At 35.8% G+C, this 23,364-nt stretch overlaps 1 protein-coding gene across 7 annotated transcripts in view; it reads left to right on the top strand.

Moving 5' to 3' along the window:
• The window catches only part of UBE3A (ubiquitin protein ligase E3A), a 95,843-nt gene that overhangs the window by 18,668 nt on the left and 53,811 nt on the right, over positions 1–23,364 (top strand). The window contains exons 2-6 of one of the 7 annotated variants that reach the window (XM_034667982.1): positions 5,116–5,179; positions 5,527–5,625; positions 7,330–7,449; positions 8,957–9,156; positions 10,749–10,793. The exons of 1 other annotated variant lie outside the window; for it this stretch is intronic. In XM_034667982.1, coding sequence (XP_034523873.1) covers positions 10,792–10,793 — 2 coding nt within the window. In that variant the 5' untranslated portion in view covers positions 5,116–5,179; positions 5,527–5,625; positions 7,330–7,449; positions 8,957–9,156; positions 10,749–10,791. The remainder of the gene's footprint in view (positions 1–5,115; positions 5,180–5,526; positions 5,626–7,329; positions 7,450–8,956; positions 9,157–10,748; positions 10,794–23,364) is intronic. 5 more of the 7 variants (XM_034667981.1, XM_019793022.2, XM_034667980.1 and 2 more) reach the window with 5 other exon arrangements.

Raw genomic sequence — 23,364 nt, 5'->3', positions numbered from 1 at the left:
CTTTTTTTTTATTTTTTTTTTTTTTTTTTTTTTTTTTTTTTTTTTGACAAGAAGCAACGGTTAACATACTTTGGATCTCTGGGCTTACCTTCTGTTTCACTTACCTATTTATCTAATGCTCATACCTTACCTTAAAATAAACTTGATTGAAATATAATATACATACAGAAGAGTGCACATAAAATGTACATAGCTTGTCAAACTTTCACACACTGAGCACGTTTAGCCAGCCGTCAGATCAAGAAACAGCAGCAGCAGCAACTCTGATGCCCCTTATACTCTTCGTTACTACTTCTCTTCTCCCAAGAGTAGCCACTATCCAGACTTCTAACAGCATAGATTAGATTTTTCTTGTTTTTATGCTTTATATAAGTAGAATCCATCATATTTAGTTGTGTCTGGCTTCTCTCACTTAACATATTTATGACATTCATCCACGTTGTTGGTTGTAGTCATCGATAGTTTATGATAGTTTCTGTGTAGTATTCCACCTTAGGAATATACCACAATTTACTCATTGTGCTGTTGGTGGACAGATAATTTAGTTATTTTTGGATTGGGACTACTTAGAATATTGCTGTTCTAAACGTGCCACTAAATATGTACTCATTTCTGTTTGATGTATACTTAGGAGTGGAAGTTTTAAGTCCTAGAGTATGCATGCATTTAGTTTTAAGTAAATTCTGTCAGGTTTTTGAGAGTTGTACTGATTTTAATTTATACTGTTTAATATTCTATGGTTTAATCTCTGGTAGAACAAGTTTCTTGTGAGAAAGAGACAGTATTCTTCCATTAAAAAGTGAAATTTTCTTGGTTATTTTGGTATGCTTGGTCTTCAAACTTTTTATTAAGTTGGCATTGGATTAAATTTGTGTTAATTGAGCAAAAATGATACCCTTGTTTGTTTATACATGAATTCCATTTGGAAGTAGCCCAAAATGCTTTGTCAGGATGCTGATTTTTTTTTTTTTTTTGGTAGAGGGGAGGTGTGTGGTATCAAGAGAACATAGTCTCCATTACTATGAGAATAAAAATATGGATATGATGAGCCATACCATGTGCCAGTTTACATCTAGAAGCACTGATAAATGTATACAGATAGCTATAAGGTAGAAAATAATAAATACGGGGTAGAAATTAATAAGTGTATTGTGTTAGTAACATATAATGAGACCCAAAAGACAGTGGTTATTTACAGAAGATCTTAGAGAACCCTGTGAGATACAGCCTTTAGAATGAACAGAGTTTTTAATAGGGTATGGTAGATTGTTGGGAGATGGAGTTTAGTTAGCAAAGGATAGGGAAGTATTTCTGAGTGAAGTGACCTGAGAAACAAAACATTGAAGTCAGAAATACTGATGGCCAGCATGTAATAACCAAAAATCCAGTGATGGGACTAGATCATCAAGTACCTGTTAGTAATGTTATGTAGTGGGCAGTAAGGCTTGTGTGAATGGATAGGGAGGGATCAGTGACAAGGACCTCATATGATCGTGGAGTTTGAAATTTATCCTGTAGGCACTGGGGAAGCATAGAATATTTTGAGCTTGAGAGTGATATGACCAAAGTCGGGAAGATAATTCTAGCACAGGAAGTAAAGGATAAAGGCAAATGGGAAACCAGATGAAGTAACGAGGGTCTGTACTATTTGGTATGCATGGAGGAAAAAAAGGAAGCAAGAGGTGTTTGAAAGGTAAAATTTATAGAATTTGATTATAAATTAGAAGTGTGGTACAATGAAATGAGCATGGCCTTTAGAATCAGACAACTTGTGTTTGAATCATAACCTTTATTTACTAGTTAAATGACCTAAATTAAATGACCTAAGAGAAAACTCTCCTCTCTATGAGCATCTTCAAGCATTAGAAGTATAAAAATGAATGATCCAGAGTCTGGACTGGCAGATTTGGGCCAAATTGTGTATGAGCTGAAACGTTTGGGAGATTTGGTTTTATTCTGGAAGCAACTAAAAGTCAACAAAGGAAGAATTGGGGGTAGTGTTGGAATATGGGGGATTTCTGAGATAGAATTGGTAGCACTGGGTGAGCAATTAGCTGTATGGGAAAGAGGGGGCCTTCTAGAATATGACTCAAAATTTTCCAATTTGGGCAAATGGACTGATAGAGCCATTTTTACCTCACAGAGTTTTTCTTATGTGTGATAAATCTTGCTCATGCCTCAGAGCTTAGTTTATATGTCACTTCATGAAGAATGCCTTTCCTGTTCTCCCAGATTAAGTCAGAACTCTCTATACACTTACCATATCCTGTGTTTCTCCCTCATAACACTGAATTATGCATTGCAGTTGCATAATTTATTGTGATTTTTATTATTTGTGCCCATTTTGCTTATTACATGAGGACAAGACATTATGTCTAATTTCTTTAACTGTGTTTTTATCCACTTCATAGGCACTCAAAATCTATTACACTTTTTTTGAGATATAATTGATGTATAACATTGTATTAGTTTCAGCTAGTAGACATTTTTTGATTGAATGAATGAATAAGAATTTGAAGGTTAGAAAGTATCAACCCGCATAGTGGTTAGGCTAAATAAAAATGAGAGGGAGAAAATAAAGAATGGCAACAATTTTTTCAGTCTTTAACTAGAAGAACAGCAAGGTGAGGCACATTTAAGGTGAAGTGAGTTTTTTGGGAGTTTGATTTTATTTATTTATTTTTTTTTTTTTAAAGATTTTTTTATTTTTATTTATTCGATAGAGATAGAGACAGCCAGCGAGAGTGGGAACACAAGCAGGGGGAGTGGGAGAGGAAGAAGCAGGCTCATAGCAGAAGAGCCTGACGTGGGGCTCGATCCCACAACGCCGGGATCACGCCCTGAGCTGAAGGCAGACGCTTAACCGCTGTGCCACCCAGGCGCCCCTGGGAGTTTGATTTTAGATGCTAAAGATACATCAAGTGTATGTGTACCATTGGTAATTGAGAGTAGCAGGCTTATAACTCGAAATAAAGGCTTACAGATGTAGAGTTAGGTAGGGATCCTAAGTATAGAGGTGCTGTAGAAATGGATGGAATTGCACAGATAATTAATTTAGGTTAAGAAAAGGGACTAGTGCAAGAAACTTGAGTGACGAGGAATGAGAGCTAGGAAGATGAACTAGCAGAAGACCTAGTTGCTGTCAGAGGTAGAAGAATGTAGGTAGGTACCGCATTATGGAAGTGAGAGGAGGTGAGGAACAATTAGTGGTGTGAAATGCTACAGAAATAGAGTAGGATTAGGGGCCACAGGATTTAGAATAAACAGGAATGATGATGACTTCTATAAGAAAAATGTCAGTAGGTGGAAGGTTTTGTATGTCAGCTGCTGAGCTAATGGTTTTCAGGTCTTTCAGCAGTTAAAGGAGGGGAAATAAGGAGCTGGTACTCAGGGGTTAATGGAGTTGAGGGGATTATGTGGGGAATACTATTTGAAAGCAGTATTTAAACATTTTAGTCTGACTACAGAATGGATGAGAACTGTCTTTGGTCAGTTGTGAAATTTATAAATGTACAGAATTTAAGAGTTTCAACAGGTAGCTTTACCCATAAATTTAAGACATAACCATGGTGCAAAGGAGAAGAGAAGTGCTGAGGGAACACAACAAAAAATTGATAGAAAAAGTAGTCTGTGAAATTAAGTTTTGACCTAGGTTTAGAATGTGAAGGAAATAGGCTATTGGAGAGGAGATGAAGCACATACCAGATGTAGTAATAATAACATAGAGACACATGTATATACGTGTTATGTATACTTTGAGTGAGAGTTGGAAGATGGACCATTTTAAGAATAATGAAAAGGTTAGAGGGGCAGATAAATGTAGACCAATAAAGGCATTTATTAGATTGCGTTTCTCATTCTTAGATTATTATTAGACTGAGCCCTCTGTTGGAGAGGGACACAGATAGAAATAAAGGCCCCAGGTCCACTCTCAGGGTGCTAATGGTAAATTTGCAGAGATTACCTAACATTTCTGATTCTTACAGTTCATCTTACTTATCCTGTATCATTCTAGATTTGGTATATTTCCCTGTGATTGTGTGTTCCTAATCTTCTAAGGCAAAGTTTCTCAAATTGGGATCTATGCATTGCCTGAAATGTATGTTAAAAATACAGATTCATGTTCCCCCACTTTGTGCAGTGAAAGTAGAGATCAAGTATCCATTTTTTTGTAGATTTTCCCAGCTGATTCTATTATTGAATAGATTGAGACTTGGTCCTCCAAGGTCTTAAAACTTGGTTATTAAAATATATATATATATACACACACATACATACATATATATGCTGAGCATTCATTTTCTACCATCAACCTGTAGGGCACTGGGTTGATTTCTTAATCTTTGGGAATTGTTTTTTTCATATATGATGAAAGGAAATGGATTAAAAGATAGTTCTTATTCCACTGAGAAATGCTCTGATCATATACAAATGAGTTAAGAATTTACAGTGATTATTTGGGTGCATGCTTCAAGCTCAGAATTTGGTTTTTGGTGAGTTAAATTTTAATAGAAATGTTAAATACTTGATTTAAGAAATAGTCATTGCTGCCATATATTGAGCTCGTATTATGTACCAGGAAGCATTGTCCTATATACTTTGAAAACATTTTCTCTAAAACTTGCAATGACCTGATGCCTGAGACTCAGAGATGAAAGGACCTGCCCAAGGCTGCTAATCTAGGAGGTGGTGGACAGGTGGCTGTAAAATGTACCTAACATAGCAGATGCTCAGCATAGGGAATTTAATTAAAAGCTAAACTGTTATAGGTATCTGAAGGAATTAGAGGCATATAGTCAAACAGTTTTCATACATTTTCTGCCCTTTTGGATGGAGGGAAGGGTAAAGAAATGGCAGGCTCTAAGCTCTGTGGATGAGTATGGGAAATATGGCTCTGCCATCTGAAAGCACTGAGGCAACAGTGGTGGTGGTGTCTTAACCACCCTTGCATGCATCCTGGCAGCAGCATTAGGGACACTTGTCTGTTTGTATGTTTTTGGATATTCATAAATATTAACAAAATGAATTTCCTTTTAATGGATTTGGGGAAAATTTCTTTTGAGTTTATCCAGTTGTTTATGTGAAAAGAATTGAGCGAGGTGTTTTATATTTTAGGTTAAAAATCTGTAAGAACCTGATTTTAGAATTCACCAGCTCCTCAGAAGTTTGGCGAAATATGGTATGTTTCTGTTTTTATTTTTTGGAATTCAAAATTGCATGTATATCTTAATGTCATAGTTAGAATAATGACAAACATTTTCAGCAAATTCAGGTGCTTGCCATTTTTAAAGCGTTGTGCTAGGTGCTAAATCACTGTGCTACCAGGTAGACTATGAGGGACAGAAATGGGATTCTGAAAGAAATCAGAAGACATTAGTGTGTCATGAGAAGTGAAATCTTATGCATGGATGGGGCAGGTTTGGCTGTTAGACTATATGAGTTAATAATAGCTTCCATTTGTTGAGCTCTTAATATGTGGCAGGCACTGTTCTGACCAATTTATATTGTTGGTTTGTTCATCCTCAGGACAGCCCTCTGAAAAAGACACTACTGTCGTTTTAGTTCTCCCTATGAATGAAACGAGGCTTGGAATGGTTAAGGGACTTGCCCAAGAGTTGCCATCTAGTAAGTGACCAAACATGGACTTGAATCCTGATTGGCTCTGGAGCTTGTTTGTGCTCTGTTGAGCACTGGACCTTATAAAAAAGGAGACTAGTAGAGAGAACTTGACTCAGTAATTTTCAGAATACATGTAGCTCTTTAATGACTTAATTTACTTCAGTTGATTAGTTAAGAGGTATTTTAACTTTATTATTTTTATGTTGATAGATTAGAAAGTTAGACTTCTTTGGATTTTCTAAATTTACATACACATTTAGTCTTATGAAAGAGAACCCAAGAGGGAACATTGTTCATTTCAGGGACATCATTGCCTCTTCCTCATGTGGCCTCAGGAATGTCTTAGACTCTTACTAAGAGACATGTAGCTGTGATAGGGAAATTGTATTATTTCTTCCAGGGATTATAAGTCACATTTATTGAAGTCACCTAAAGTTATTTATATATACTAAGGCCAACCTTCACCCTTATTTGAACTTGAAGCCCAAGTTTATAGGCTGCTGCAGAGGTATGGGCCCAAGCACTGATATTTCAACTCTTCTCTTGGTATTCTCAGATACCTTACTATTTTATGAGTTCTGGGTCCATGCTGGTAACTACCATCTATAGTTGTCTCTTGTCACTTTGAAAGTGTTAACTATCAAGGGTATTTTTTTTCCCCCTCTTAATTTTCTCATTTTTCTTTAGTTCACTTTCCAGATTTGGCCTGGATATACAGTCTGGTAGGGAAATAATTAAGGGGAAAAACTAGCTACACAAAATGAGTTCTCAATACTGGGATAGTTCAGATGTATATCTTTGACAGAACTATATAGGGATTAGGATGCCTGATAAATTTGAACCGTGACAATCAAGAAAGTTCAGCTAAGGCCAAGTAAGGGAATCAAAAGATACTAGATTGAGGGAGGAGGACATACTTTTTTATATTTTGCCAATCTTTCTCATAAAATTGAGTATTAGTAGATTTATGGCTGAGAAAGAATAGAACACATTTTCATGAAGTACCCAAGAGGTTTGGGCCAGTGTTAGAGTACCCTACTTAAATATAGAATAAATAGAACTAGATTTGAGTGTATGTATGTATGTGTATGTATATAATTATCTATTAAGCATTTGGCTACCTGGAAAACCCTATGACTGTTAGTCTCATTTAAACAGTTGCCATAGTAGTGGGATCTCAATCCATATTCTAAATCTTTGCTCAATTGCATATACTTAACTTACGAATCTCTTGTACAATAAAACTAAGACCAAAAAATTCTAACCCTGGATAGGAAATCCGTAGATCTGAGTTTTAATCTTTGCTTTAACACTAATCTAAAATCTTGGGCAAGTCAGTTAATCACTCTAAGTCTGCTTAATTTGTTTTTTGTTTGTTTTCTTAAATTCTTACCGTAGTATCTGCCCTGATGAGGTAGAGCCAAAGTTGTCATGAGACTCAAGCAAGATACTGTTGACCAAAGTGCTTAGTAAACTGTAACACTACGTAAAAGTACAAGAGAACATCACCACATTTTCTTAAGAGGAGAGATCATTTAAGGGGAAAAAATAATGCTGGAAAACAGTCCTTAAAAGCATTTATATAATAATTACTCTTCTGATGAATGTTGCATTGACACCTAATTTGAAGCTTTGGAGATTATTTTTTTGAACAATGGATTGGATTTATATATTAAAGTGTTCTAACTAAAGATTTGTTTAATTTATTAGAGTTATTAAACCTACGCTCAGATCAAGTTAGCAGCTAGACTGGTGTGACAGCCTGTTTTTAATCAGTGACTCAAAGCTGTGATCACCCTGATGTCACCGAATGGCCACAGCTTGTAAAAGGTAATTTTGAATGTTATTTTACAGCCTTTAAAAGGTTGTTACTGTAAAGTAAAATACGTGCTGTAAAAAATGAAGAAAATGTATAGTTGGCAGGAATAATGTGAATAGTTTACCTAAGTGTTAATGTGCTTCTCTATTTAATATCCTTCCTAAAATATTTTATGTTTTCCCTCCGCCCCAGATCTATGTATATAATAAGTAAGCAGGAAAGTTATTTCTCAAAAATTTCAAGTTTTTAAATAAATACGTTATTATGAACATTATAAAAACTGAAAAAATTCTCAATGTGCATTTTATGTGGTGAGAGTTTTAATTAAAATGCTTCTCTAGAAGTTTTTACAACTTTAATAAAACTGGTATAATTTTCTTTCCTAAAGAGTTTCAGTGAAGGTAAAAGGAGTGGCTTGCAGGCTGGACAAGCTGCACCCGTTATTTTTGGAAGTGAGCCTCCATTTGAATGTTCTGGCTCATGCTGCAGTATTTAGATTAGGAGGCATTTTGTGATCACTTTTCTGTGTTCCAAGTCAAGACCTAAAATAGAGACTTCCAAGATTTATTTTTTATTTTCTAATGTTACTTATTGTTTGTTTTAAAATTTCTTTTCTGGTTTGTTGTCACAAATTTAGGTTAAGCTAAGTCAGTACTTTCTGTTTTGTTTTTTTTCCCCCTTTGATTATGTCCTGAATTTGGTAAAGTTACAAGCATGTACTAGATCCTTACTTCCCAAAACTGGGCAGTAATGAATAAAGAGACTCTTTAGTGGCCAGAGTAAATCTTGGAAACAATTGCTAGATGTTTGATAATTTTATAGTTTTGGAAATGAATGCTAACTTAGGGTATTTTTTGGTAAGCTATTTACAATATTACAGAAATATAAGCAGAATGACTAGAAATTTATTCAGACTTGTACTATTATTACTGCAAGAAAAGTGTTTGTTCTTCGTATATTCACTTTTCTTTTAATTAGAAACAGTTTCCATTTTGAGTAGAAAACAACTTGGGCTAATAACCATGTTTAAGAGATCCAGGATAGACTTGTTTTAGGGTAATACTCTTTCAATTCTTTCTTATTCTTTTGTCCTTCTGTTAGACTGAATTGGTTTAAATTACTTGGTTTGACAAATAAATGGTTTTTTGTAGCTCACTTGAATATATGTTAATATTAAATGATAATCATTATATTTATAATAATTTGGTGACAGTTTGATGCTAATGTTTACATATTCTCTTGTTTAGGAAACAGAAATTGGAAAACAGTGTAGTTACCATTTGATGATATATTTAACTTCTATCCCATTTCTCAAAACTTTGTAGCAGTTATATATTGTGCTTCTAAGACTGGGATTTGTTTTCCTTCTGCTTGTGTCTTACCTTTTTGCAGTAGTATTTTAATTTTCCTGTCATTGTGTCCTCATTTTTTTCCCTCTCTCTTTCTCTTTCCCTGTTAATTTTGAAAGTTTTGCCGCCTGCGTGTTTGAAAGCTTCTAATCTGCCTCTCTTCCCTTAGTGCCAGCAGGTTTATTTTTTGTTTTGCAAGCCTGCTCTGCCTCCTTACAGTATGACATCTGATGCTGGAGGGTCGCACTTTCAAAAATGAGTCAGCTGGTACATGGGGTTATCATCAGTTTTTAGCTCTTCTGTCTGAGACATACAAACAAGTTTGGAAGCAATCTTGGGGTACTTACCCACAAGGCTGGTGGAGACCAGGTGTGTCACAAAGGTGATTTGCTTGCTCCCTGGGGGAGAGGGTGGAGTGAAATTTTTGCATTTGTGTCAGTGCCAAGTCACTGCCACCTCCAGCATGCCCCAATTTTTAGTTATAATATAATTTCGTGCAAAATTTAAAATGTAAATATACTGCAAAGAGGATCTAAAATATTTGAGCTGCTGGAGTCTCTCTCTCTCTCTTTTTTTTTTTTTTTTTTTTTTGGGCATTCTTGTCCTTGGACTCTGAATGAACTGCAATGAGGGGTAATTTTGAAAGTCTAATAAAGAAGTAAGATTTTTAAAAGCTAAGAAATGTGGAAAACAGTTTGTTTTTGTTTTTGTTTTTTTATTTTTTTGCTGGTGGCTCTGATTTTAAGATTCTTTTATTAAAGTTGTTCAGAATTAGAAGTCCCAGGTCAGTGATGAATTTACAGGTCAGGTCGTTGTAATGTCATTTAGAGAATTTAGTTTTTGATCTCTAAAAAAAATTTGAGAATTGGAGTGTTAGCAATCAATATTATGTTGATTTAACTTAGTATACATTGACCGATGCTGTTTATAAAACTGAATAGGGTAACAGGGATTTATTTTTTTAACAGCATGGTAGGAACAGGCAAAATTCATTCATACCCCAAAATGAAAATAAGACTTTTTAATGTCTTAGAATTTTGAATATTTCTATGCAAGAGAGTAAAAGTATATTTAAAAATAATAGAAAACAACTGGCAACAATTTATAACTGGAATCAGTTCACAGTTATCCATAGTAAAATTTTAATACCCCAGCTTGGTACACTTTTGATAGGTAGTGCATCTTGCCAGTACATTTTCAGGGAAGGTTAATTTATTGTTGAACCAAGACAATCATGATTAGAATGGTAAATCTGACTTTTATTAAAGTGTCTTAAAATTCACTAAGGCTCTTAGATTAAAATTGGAATTATCTAGAGCAGAAGTTAGCAAACCTTTTCTCAGTGGGCCAGATAATAACTGCTTTAGGCTTTGTGGAGCATATGTCTCTGTCGGAGTTTTTCACCTCTGCTCTTGTAGTGTCAAAGCAGCCATAGGTGATACACGTAAATGAATGAGTTGTGGCTGTATTCTAATAATACTACAAAAATAGGTGCCTGACCCAGGCCTTAGTTTGTTGTCCCAGGAAATAGTTTGCTGACCCCTGATCTCAATGTAGTTTGGGACTGTGAATACCAGTGAATACTTTTGATATTTTGGATAACCAATAGTTGGCTGTAGAAAGTTTCATAGTTGTATGTTTTTATTATAAATATTTGAATTTGTGAATAATTATGATTTATTATAAATTTTACTGTTTTGTATGTTGGTATCTAAATACAGTGTTTACAGTTTCCTTTCCTTAAAAAAATGCACTGATGTTTTTATTAGTCCAGCTTTTATAATAAACCTGTTGAATGGCAATCTGATTTGATCACTTTTTTCTTCTGTTGAAATCTTTAGTTACTTTAAAAACTGTTAACGATTAAATCTTGTTTTCAAATTTGTCTACTAATATAACATGTCTGCCCCTTTTTGGAGTATGGAATATTTTGCTTAACTTTCCTCAATTGCATTTTACAGATCGCCAGGAGAACCTCAGTCTGACGACATCGAAGCTAGCCGAATGTAAGTGTAACTTGGTTGCGGCTGTGGTGTCTTTTAAGTTACTCTAGATTGCTTTAAAAGTATTATTTGAAAACAATTTCTAGTTATGAGAGTAATACATTAAAAAATAACTTGGGAGAGAGGAGTGTGCCAACTGTTTTTCCTACCAAGTGAATACCTCTGAACTTTGGTACCATGTCACTGGATTTCTGCTTTTAGGTAGATAGTTGTATACTCCTGGATTCTAATGTGTTTTTGGTACCTAGCAGTTGTGGGGAAATAGGGGAAAGAGTTCAGGTTAACAATCATTTATTAAATATTCACTATTCAGCTGGTAATGTGTTATAGATACAAAGATGCGTAATAATTAGTTCCTAACCCACAGAATTTTATAGTCTACTCAGTGTGAAAGACAGAGAAGCAAATTAGTCATTGTGGTAGAAGGATACCCAGGATGCAATAGGAACATAAAGGAATACTGGGCTACCTAGGTATACAGTAGGAGCCTAATCCATGTGGCAGGGAAGTAGGGGTGGCAAGGTAGGCCAAATTAAATCTTGAAGTGTAACTGGGAGTTAGGTAGCAGAAAGCATCGGCAGGGTTGTTCTAGGTGGAAGTATGGGTGAAGTTATAAAGTGGCATAGTGAGCATAGGGAACAGTAGGCAGTTGAGGATTTTTAGATCATGAACTGACTGAAAGGCAGGAAAATGAAGGCAGTAAGACTTGATAGAAAGGGCTAGAGCCTTGCATGCTATGTGAAAGACCTAGGCCTGTCTCATAGGTATTTGGGAGTCAATAAAGAATTTACTAAGGAACGGGCAGTAACTTTGTTAGACATAAAATTTTAATAGTTTTGACCGCAGAGAAACTGAATCGAAGAGAAGTGTGTGGTGGTAGGGTGACCAGGGCTTCAGGAGTTCAGACAGTGAAAGGCTTAAGGGCAGTGACATAATGGGAATTCAAGACAACATTCTCTGGATGTAAGAAAAATATTTGGAAAGTGAAATACGTAAGACTTTTAGTGATTGCTTGTAAGAATTTAAGAAGTTTAAGATAATGAGAAGGTGGTAATTATTGAAGCAAAGTGTTTGAGGTAGTTAGGGTTGGAATGAAGAAATAGGTATAGGGATTGCTCTTGAATAAGAGCAAAGACCCCGTCTTGTGAAACGAGAAGGAGGTAAAGATGGATATGTGATGATAACTGTGTTTGTAGGTGAGAATGGGGAAGTCAGGGTCATTTTTACCTGAAGTATTTTTCTTAGTAAATTCATTTAGGTCTGCTACACACACTGTTTCTGTCTCCTTTGAGATGATACTAGACTCTTCTTGTAAAGGAGGTTCAGTTGTTAAGTTTGGCAACTGCAGAGTTAAACAGGTTTCTTTACTGGAAATAATGGAAATGTACTTTAAAGTGCTGTACATTGTGAGTCTCCAAGAAGGGGCTATGTAATTTATTTCGCAAATTTATGTATTTATGTAGCTTTCTTTCTTTTTTTTTTTTTTTTTCAAAAATTTTATTGTGGTAAAATACATGTAACAAAGTTTACCATTTTTATTATTTTTAACTGTGTAATTCAGTTATGTTGATATTGTTGTGCAACCATTGCCAGTATCATCTCTACAACTCTTCATCTTGCAATACCGAAACTATATCCTTAAAACAATAACTCCCGATTCCGCCTTCTCCCCATCCTCTGGCAACCATCATTCTACTTTCTAGGTCTATGATTTTGACTACTCTGTCTCATATAAACGGAATCATTTATATTTGTCTTTCTGTGATGGCTTATTTCACTTAGCATAATGTTCTCAAGGTTCATCGACATGGTTGCATATGTGAGAATTTTCTTCCTTTTTATGGCTGAATAATATTCTGTGTGTGTGTGTGTGACATTTTGTTTATCCTTTCACCCATCGATGGACACTTGGGTTACTTTCATGTTTTTGCTATCATGAGTAATGGTTCCATGAACATGGGTGTACAAGTATCTCTTTGAGACCCTGCTTTCATTTCTTTGGGTATATACCCACAAGTGGGATTCCTGGATCATATGGTAATTCTTTGTTTAATTTTTTGAGGAACCTCCATACTATTTTCCATCGTGACTATACCATTTTACATTCCATCCAAGGGTTATAATTTTTCCACATTCTCGTCAGTACTTGTAAGTATCTGGTTTTGATAGTTGCCATCCTAATGAAGTGATTTTTTTTAATTGTATCTTTGTGACTGTGTAACTTTTTTAAGAAATATGTTTTAATAGTATTTTGTGGAACACAGAGTTTGATTAGGGAACTTGAGGAGACTATGAAAACTTGGAAAGTGTCTGGGGGGAGTGGGTGAAGAAGTAGACCAAATATTATTGAGTCTCATGATATTGAGTGGCCGGTTGAAGTTAGGAAACTTACCATCGTTGGAGTTTAAAGACTTTTCTTTAATAGCCAGAAAAGAGGCATGGTATTTCAGGGTTGGGTGTTAGCAGAGCAGATAGGACAGAACTACTAATGGCATGTGTATAGGTTGTTAACACTGAAGTAGTTGAATTTATGTGTCATTGGTGATGGCCATGATCAGATAGGTTGTCGGGCCAGGTAGAAGTGTTGGGTTGGTTATAAAAAGCCTGATAGATCAAAGTGATAGTTCAGTGTAAATGAAATTTTTAGAAGGATAGATGATGATGATCAAGGGTTGGGTGTTTAGGGGTGCCTGGGTAGCACGGTCGTTAAGCGTCTACCTTGGGCTCAGGGCGTGATCCTGGCGTTCCGGGATCGAGTCCCACATCGGGCTCCTCGGCTGAGAGCCTGCTTCTTCCTCTCCCTCTCCCCTGCTGTGTTCCCTCTCTCACTGGCTGTCTCTCTGTCAAATAAATAAATAAAATCTTTAAAAAAAAAAAGGGTTGAGTGTTTAATATGCCTATGGTAGTGATTGGCTGACATAGAGAGGAGGTGAAGCTTTTTGAAGAAAGTTACGTATTTTGGGTGAGAGGGGGCTAAAGTGTTGGGATAGAGCATGAACACAGACATCGAAGGTGACATGCCGGTGATGTAACTGGGGGCAAAATGGAGCCTTTAGTATAATGGGTATAATTTACCTGAAGAGAAGAGAAAGGTATTCAGGTGGGTAGCATGACTTTCAAAGTGTAAGTTGTGTAGGTGTTATGTTTTATTTTGTTTAGATGGGCATTGTTTTAAATACAAGGAATTAGAAGAAGAATAGTGGATTTAATGGGTTTTAGTTGTCTGTGAAATAGTTCACAGAAAAGGGATACAAGATAAGCCGTGTCTTTTGGGGTAAGCCAGGCTTTAGTGAAGCTAAGAGGTTGGGGAACCATTACATAAAGCAGTTGAAGATTAGGGGCAACCTGTATTATAAATGGTTTTCTAGAGATCTTAGAGTTAGATTAGTGGGACAGATCAATAGTAAAGAATAGAAAAGGGTAGGTAAAGCTTGGTACTTTGTAGTAAAAATCAAGGATGGCAAGAATGTGAGGCATGATAGGGTATTTGTCACAAGATTCCAGATGAAGCTCTGGTATTAAGTTCTGGTTGAATTCAGCAAACTTACCCTGTTTAACTTGACCATGTTAAGGTAGAATAGCAGGAAATTAGACCTACCACGATGTCTCGATAATGGTGTGTAAGGTTACAGACATAATCGAGGTCATATAGCTCAAATTCTTACTTTCCACACCCATTTCTCAAATTCCTATACCTGTGGAAACCATAGTAGTCAGTAGTTTAGTAAGGTGAATAGGTCAACATTTGTTCTGCCATAATTTTGTGAGTCTTGATTTACAGAATAGATAATGAAGGATTCTTGGTTTTACCTAAGAATTAGCTAGGGTCTTTGATTAATGGCAGTATCTTACATTTATTGAAGTATGATTTTTGGCGCACTCACATTTGCATTTGGCATCTTTTAACTAGGAAACATCTTGGGTGCATTTTAAATGATAATTATATAAAATTAAATTTAGAGCATATACCTGTTTGTTTTTAAGAATTCTTAATGTTGGGGCGCCTGGGTGGCACAGCGGTTAAGCGTCTGCCTTCAGCTCGGGGCGTGATCCCGGCGTTGTGGGATCGAGCCCCACGTCAGGCTCCTCAGCTATGAGCCTGCTTCTTCCTCTCCCACTCCCCCTGCTTGTGTTCCCTCTCTCGCTGGCTGTCTCTATCTCTGTCTAATAAATAAATAAAAAATCTTAAAAAAAAAAAAAGAATTCTTAATGTTGTCTATTCTCTAGGGTGCAGAAAAACGTAGTAAAAATTTTTAACATTTGGGGTACCTGGGTGGCTTAGTTGTTTAAGCAACTGCCTTCGGCTCAGGTCATGATCCTGGAGTCTCAGGATCCAGTCCGCATCAGGCTGCCTGCTCAGCGGGGAGTCTGCTTCTCCCTCTGACCCTCCCCCCTCTCGTGCTCTCTCTCTCTCTCATTCTCTCTCAAATAAATAAAATCTTTAAAAAAAAATTTTAACATTTGCATGCCATTCTGTAGTTTAGCCTAGAAATAGAACTAACACAATAACCCAGATCTTTTTATCCATTTGTGTGTATATTCTCTCTGTATTTTGTTTAAACTTACATATTGTGGTGTCTTTTCACACATACTAACTTAGACTCTTTAATTTTTTAAATTATTTTATTTTGGTTTTTTTTTAAGATTTTATTTATTCATTTGAGAGAGAGAGAGAAACAGAGCATAAGCAAGGGGAGAGGCAGAGGGAGAAGTAGACTCCCTGCTGAGCTGCGATTCCTGACATGGGGCTCAATCTCAGGACCTGGAGATGATGACCTGAGCTGAAGGCAGATGCTTAACCATCTGTGCCACCCAGGTGCCCCTTAAATGATTTTAAAGCAATTTCTAGTAACTTCAGATTTCTCATCCTTTGGTGTTTACTCTCCACCTCTATCCTTAATACTTAGATTGTTTTCAGGTGTATAACCAAGACAGTAAATGGAACAAGTGATTTATGGTTCAGTATATATTTAAGGCTGTTTAAATAAATACTTCGTTTTCTCTAAATGTTTTTATGACCTAAGACCCAAGTCTCAGGCCTATCATCTGTTCTCTCTAGGTAAGAGCTTTATCAGCTCTCATATTTCTGTCTCCAACTCTGACTTACCCTCTGAATTGTAGACTCATAGATCCAATAATTGAATGTCTGATTCTCAAACTTAATGAGTCCAAAATATCTATTGATTTTCATCCTCTCAAATATGGTTGTCTTTTTGCCATCTCAGTTGGTAACAGCTCTTTTTTTTTCTTCCAGTTTATCCAAAACTTTAGAAGCATCTTTGTCTCTATTTGTCTCACTCAAATTATCAGCAAATCATGTTGGCTCCACCTTTAAAATATCATAATTCAGTCACTTGTCTTTTTACACTATTTCCACCATTATCACTCTGATTAAAGCCATCATCTTTTGCCGAAAGAATGAAATTGTTTCCCAGTAGTCCTGTTGCTTCCATCATTGTCCCTTTCAGTGTATTTTCTATGTAGCAGCCAGAGTGATTTTTTTAAAAGATTTATTTATTTTAGAGAAAGAATGAGAGCACAAGTGGGAGAGGCAAAGGAGAGAGAATCTGAAGTAGACTCCATGCTGAGTGTGGGAGCCAGACACAGGGCTCAATCCCACAACCCTGAGATCATGACCTGAGCCGAAATTAAGAGTTGAATGCTTAACCGACTGCACTACCCAGTCCTCCCCAGAGTGATCTTTTTAAATCAAAGTTAAACCATGTTGTTTATGCTCAAAATCTTTCAAGGCCTTCCTATCTTAGAGTAAAATCTGAGGATCTGCAAGGCCCTGTATGAGCTCCCTTGCGTTCGTATGGCCATTTTGTTTCTCTTGCTCATATTTGCACTGGCTCTGTGGTCTTGCCCTTAGGTTTTTATGTTCTTAAGACTTGTGCCTATTGTTTGTGACACTTCTCTGATATCCACATGGCTTCCTTTTAGTTGCCTCAGAGCTCTCTGCTCAAATGATGTCTTAGAGAAGCCTTCATTGACCAACTTCATCAAACATTGGTCATGTCCTGTGTTCTCTATTACCCTTACCCTGTTAGATTTATCATCATGGGATTTAATGTCACTTGACTTGTTGCATATTGAATTCTTTGTTGTCTGGTTCATTTAATTCTAGAGTGGAAGCCTAATGAGAGTGCCTGGTCTACAATAGGTAGTAAATACTTAATATATGAAAGAGTGAAATTACTAAATTAATGCAAAATGTTTATTTCTGCCTTTTTAATTCCTTTACAGAAATGTAGGAAGAATTTTCTGGCACCAGTTTATGTGTAAATAAGTGATAAATATGTACACAGCCCATAGAACTTGTATAGTAGCACCTAACATCTTGAACACTTAACATTATGACAAGCCATTATGCTCAGTATTCTACGTGCATTCTGTCATTTGATAGGAAAGGTGAGCCTTCTTTAAAAACAAACAATAACTAAAATATTATTTTATTAATTTCTTTAGGTATATAAAGTTTAATTTCTTAAATTTGCATTTTATTTATGTATTGACATGTAGTTGACAGTAGGGTTACTTTAGATTCAGGTATAGAGCATAGTTATTCAACAACTTTCTACATTATACCATGCTCACCACAAGTGTAGCTACTACCATTTGTCACCATACAGTGCTATTACAATACCATTGACTATATTCCCTGAGCTGTACCTTTCATCCCTGTGACTTCTTCACTCCATAACCGAAATCCTGTACCTCCCACTCCCCTTTACCCATTTTGCTCCTCCTACTGCCCTGCCCACTCTTCTCCCCCAGGAGCCACCAGTTCTCTGTATTTATGGGGTTTTTTCTGCTTTTTGTTGGTTTTTGTGTGGTTTTTTGTTTTGTTTGATTTGGGTTTTTGTTTTTGTTTTTTTTTTTAGATTATACATGCAAGTGAAATCATATGGCCTTTGTCTTTCTGACTTATTTCACTTAGAATAGTGCCCTCTAGGTCCCTCAATGTTGTCTTAAGTGGCAAGATAATGTTGCTTTTAAAGCTAAGCCTTTTAATCAATTAGACTATGGAGATACAGCTTGTATCCTCTGAGACGGTAGGGAACTGGTATAATTTCTTCCTTAAATTTTTGGTAAAATTCACCAGTGAACCAATCTGGTTCTGGCACTTTCTGTTTTGGAAAGGTACTTATATATTCAGTTTTCATATCAGATATAGGCCTATCAGTTTGTCTCTTTTTGTGAGTTTTGGCAGATTGTGTCTTTCAAGGAATTGGTTCATTACATCTGGGTTATCAAATTTGTGGGCATAGAGTTATTCATAGTATATCTTTTTTATCTTTTTAATGTTCGTGGGATCTGTTGTGATGACCCTGTTTCATTTGTGATACTAGTAATTTGTGTCCTCTTTTTTTTTTTCCTTAGTTGGCCTGGCTAGAGGAGTATTGATTTTATTAATCTTTTCAAAGAACCAGCTTTCGATGTTGATTTTTCTCTGTTGGTTTCCATTTTTCAATTTCATGGACTTGTGTTATAATATTATTTCTTTTCTTTTGCTTACTTTGGATTTAATTTGTTCTTTTTCTGGTTTATTAAGGTGGGTGTGTAGATTAATTTTTTTCTTTGTTTCTAATATATGCATTCAAAGTACAAATTTCCCTCTAAGCACTGTTTTCACTGCATCCCACAAATTTTGGTAAATTGTGTTTTCATTTTTATTTAGTTCAAAAGAGTTTTTAGTGTCTCTTGGGATTTCTTTGTTGACTTAATTTCCAAGTATTTTGAGATTTTTCAGTTGTGTTTCTGTTACTGATTCTGGTTTAATTTTATTGTAGTCTCAGAGTAGACATTGCATGATTTCTATTCTTTAACATTTGTTAAGGTATATTTTGTGGCCCAGAATGTGATATATCTTGATGCATGTTCCATGTGAGCTTGAAAAGAATGTGTAATCTGCTATTGTTGGATGAAGTAGTCCAGAGATGTCCATTATACCTAGTTGATTGATGGTGCTGTTGAGTTCAACTATTTTCTGCCTGCTAGATCTGTCCATCTCTGATAGAGGGCTTTTGAAGTCTGCAACTACGATAGTGGGTTGATCTGTTTTTTCTTGTAGTTCCATCAGTTTTTATGTAGTTTGATGCTCTTTTGTTAGGTACGTACACATTAAGGTTTGTTATGTCTTCTTGGAGAATTGATCTATTTGTCATTATGTTGTGCCACTCTTTAACGGTGATGATTTACCTTGCTTTGAAGTCAGTTCTGTCTGAAATTAGTATAGCTACTCTAGCATGATAATTTTAGCATGATAATTTCTCTCTCTCGTTTTAAACTGTATCTTTATGCTTCAAATGTAAATAGTATATAGTTGGGATCTTATTTTTTGATCCATTTTGGCAATCTGTGTCTTTCAATTGATGCATTTAGACCACTAATGTTTAAAGTGATTATTGGGGTGCCTAGGTGGCTCAGTTAGTTAAGGGTCCAACTCTTAATTTCAGCTTGGATCATAGTCTTAGGGTCCTGGGTTTGAGCCCCACCTCAGGCTCTGCCCTCAGCATGAAGTCTGTTGTCCTTTCTCTGCTTCTCCCCCACTCTCTTTGTGTCTCTCCCAAATAAATAAACCAAAAAATAAATAAAATCTTTTAAAAAATTTAAAAAAAATTAAAGTGATTATTGATATAGTTGGATTAATACCTAACATTTTTGTTACTGTTTTCTATTTATTGCCCTTGTTCTTTTTCCTGTTTTTGTCTTCTGCTCTCTTCCTTTTGTGGTTTTACTTGAGCATATTATATTTTTCCATTTTCTCTCCTTTGTAAATATTTTTTTTTTTTTTTTTTTTTTTTTTTTTTTTGTTAAGACTTATTTATTTATTTTAGAGAGACTGACTATGAACAAGCACACAAGCAGGGAGGGGCCAAGGGAGAGAACTCAGGCAGGCTCCCTGATGAGCTTGAGATCATGACCTGAGCGAAAATCAAGAGTTGGCAGCTTAACCGACTGAGCTACCCAGGTGCCCCTAGAGTTTTTATATCTTAACCTTGTCTACTTTTAAATAGCACTGTATCATAAAGGGAGTGTAACTTATAATTATATAAACATATAATTTTATATATATATATATATAATATGTATATATGTTATATATGGTATATAATTATATAAAGGTTATATAATTATATGAGTTTATATAATTATATGTTATATATAACTTATAAGTTTTGTAAATAATAACAAAATAATCTTAATTTTTTCTTTGATTATTTCTAGTTTGAAAATGATAAGCCTGAGATTAGTTTTTTTGGTTTGGGTGTATTTTTTTTTGTGGGTTTTGGTGTGGGTTTTTTTGTTTTTGTTTTTTTGTTTTGGGGAGTTTTGTTTTGTTTTGTTTTTGTTTGTTTGTTTTTTTACATTTATCCTTCTTGGTGTTTTCTGAGTTTCCTGGCTCTGTGGTTTGGTGTCTGAGATTAATTAAAAAGGAGGCATTCTCAGTCTTTATTGTTTCAGATATTTCTTCCGATTCTATCTTACTTTCTTCTTCTGATATTCCCATTATGTGTAGGTTCTGCTTTTGTAGTTTTCCCACAGTCCTCGCATACTCTGTTTTTGTCAGTCTTTTTTTCTCTTTGCTTTTCAGTTGTCGAAGTTTCTTTTGATACATCTTCAAGTTCAGAGTTTCTTTCTTCAGTTTCTTGTTCATTATTAAGCTCATCAAAGATTTCTGTTACAGTGTTTTTGAACTCTGGCTTTTTTTGTTTGGGTCTCTGGTTTTTCTCTGCTTACAATGCTCAGCTGTTCTTTCGTGCCACCTACTTTATCCATTAGAGCCCTTACATGTTAATCGTAGTCATTTTAAATTTTTGGTGTGATAATTCCAGTATCCCTGCTGTATTTAGTTCTTATGCTTGCTGTCTTTTCAGACTGTTTTTTTTTTTTTGTCTTTAGTATGCCTCCTAATTTTTCTTGATAGCTGAGTATGATTTCTCAGGTAAAAGGAATTGCCATAAATAGGCCTTTAGTAATATTTCTTGTTTTTTTCCCTCTCCTCTTAATTGGAACAGGATGACTAGAGTGGGCTGGAGTTGGATGTTTCTCTTACACAGGTCCATTAGGCTCTGAGAATACCTGGCAGATTAGGCTTGGGTTAAGTAGTTTCTTCTGAGGCCAACCCTTGTTAAGAATAAAGTGCTCTGGTGTATCTCATAATGGTTCCTTTTTCGCTCCTCTGCTAGAAGCGTGAGGGGATTTTTCTCCACCATTTGCTCTGAGAACATGATCGAGCTTCTTGACGTAAATATCACAAAATTGTGGGGGCTCTGCTAGGACTAGGTCTCCCTGGAGTTTTTAACGATTAGACTTTTCTGTGCTGAACCTCCAGGAATTTGTGCATGTAGTTAGGTTTTCCTATCCCATCACAGGTTGTTCTGGCAATTTCCTGCTCTCTGCTTCAGTAAGCCATGGCTCCCTATATTTGCCTTTCTGTCCAGTCTTTGGGGCAGCAGTTTGTTCTGTAGTCCTCTCTCTCTCAGTAGAGGAAGAGTTGTTAATTTTTTAGTGTGTTCAGCGTTTTACTTGTTATTAGTTTGGAGTAGCAGCTTCCTAGCTCTTCTATATGGAGCTGAGAAATGAGAAATTGAGATACAGCTTGGTTGCTTTTATTTTCTATATGGAATGGGAGAAGATGTTTCTGTATGACTTTCAGTTGAGGTATACTTAATGTGTATAATGGCATTTATGGATTAAATAGCATCTTAAAGTACATTCTAAAGTAAGATACAAACTCTTTAATCAAATAGAGATCTTTTTTCAAGATCCTCTCCTGTAGGTTCTGATATCATGTTCTTTCCTTTGCATATTCTTTTTATACTTCTCATATACCTATGAAACTGGGAGGTTTTTTTTTTTTTTTAAAATACATACTTTTATTTATTTTTGTTCCATTTTGTTTTAAATTCCAGTATAATTAACATACAGTGTTAGGTCAGTTTCAGATGCGGTATAGTGATTCAACAGCTCTCTTTGCTCAGAGAACAGTTACTCAGTGCTCATCACAGTAAGTATACACTCATAATCCCCTTTACCTATTTCATCTCTCCCCTACCCTTGGTTACCATCCCTCTGGTAACCTTCAGTTTGGTCTCTGTAGTTAAGAGTCTGTTTTTTGGGTTGTCTCTTTGTTTTGTTTTGTTTCTTAAATTCTGTATATGAGTGAAATCATATAGAATTTGTTTCTCTCTGACTGACTTATTGCACTTAGCATTTTACCCTTTAGGTCCATCCATGTTGTTGCAAATGGCAAGATTTCATTCTTTTTTTATGGCTAAGTGATACTCCATTGTGTGTGTGTGCGTGTGTGTGTGTTTAGATACTAGATGTATATTACACACACCACATCTTTATCCATTTATCTGTTGATGGATACTTGAATTGCTTCCAAATCTTGGCTATTGTAAATAATGCTTTGGTGAACCTAGGGTGAAAATATCTTTTTGAATTAATGTTTTCATAGGGTAAATACCCAGTAGTGGAATTACTGGATCATATGTTAATTCTATTTTAAATTTCTGAGGAAACTCCATACTGTTTTCCACAAGTGGTTGCACAGTTTGCATTCCAACCAACAGTGCATGAGGGTTCCTTTTTCTGAAACCTGGGGTGTTATGGTTAAATGCTAGAAAAAGGTAGGGTTAATTGACACTGTTATCTAGATTATATCAGAAGAGAAATTGAAGGATCTTTATTAAAGTTTCATAATTTGCTAGGTTCTGAGAATATACCTGTAAAGAAGTTATTTGGTTATGTGTCTCAGGGAGCTTACCGTTTAAATAATAGGCAGTTATAATGAGGTGTACTGAGAGTAGGTACAGATTGCTGTGGGATCAGAGAAGGGCTATGTAATCATCTTGGACATGATATCTAAGCTGAGTCTTTGAGGATAATTTGGTATAAATAGGGATCATAGTATTCTAGACAAGAAGAAAACTTTTCTGAGACCTGGAGCCAATGAAGACAGCAAGAATAACTCCTTTGAACTGTGGGAAGTTTGGTATTGCTGGAATGTAGATTTAGGAGATGAGGGGAGATTTGCTAAAAAATGTAGCTGGAAGTAGAAACTCTAGATCAGATTAGTGAAAGGCCTTGACACTACTGAAAAGTCCTGGGTTTTCTCCTGATAGACATAAGAGGTAATGAAAAGTGTTCGCCATAGAGGTGGCCTGAATCATAGTCTGTTTACCGACATCATATAAGCTTATATATACATTTATCTTTTTTTTTTTTTTTTTGAGGGGGGCAAGAGTCAGAAGGAGAGAGAATCTTAAGCAGGCTCCATGCGCAGTGTGGAGCCTGCAGGCTGGATCTCACAACCCTGAGATCATGACCTGAGCTGAGATCAAGAGTCAGACGCTTAACCGATTGAGCCACCCAGGCACCCCTATACATTCTCTTTTAAGTAGAAGGTATCGTGCTGCTTGTTCATGGTAGAGATGGATGAGTAGATGAACTGCCTCTGGCTGAGTCTTCTCAGAAAGTAGAACGAGCAAAACCTGGCTATTTTTGTTGAGGTAGTCTAATAAAAGGGTTATTAGAATCCATGTGAATTATGCATTTTATT

This window comes from Ailuropoda melanoleuca, chromosome 9 (assembly GCF_002007445.2).
Source record: "Ailuropoda melanoleuca isolate Jingjing chromosome 9, ASM200744v2, whole genome shotgun sequence".
Lineage (NCBI taxonomy): Eukaryota > Metazoa > Chordata > Mammalia > Carnivora > Ursidae > Ailuropoda > Ailuropoda melanoleuca.
The sequence above is the reverse complement of the archived record's forward strand: the minus strand, read 5'-3'. Positions and strand labels throughout refer to the sequence as shown.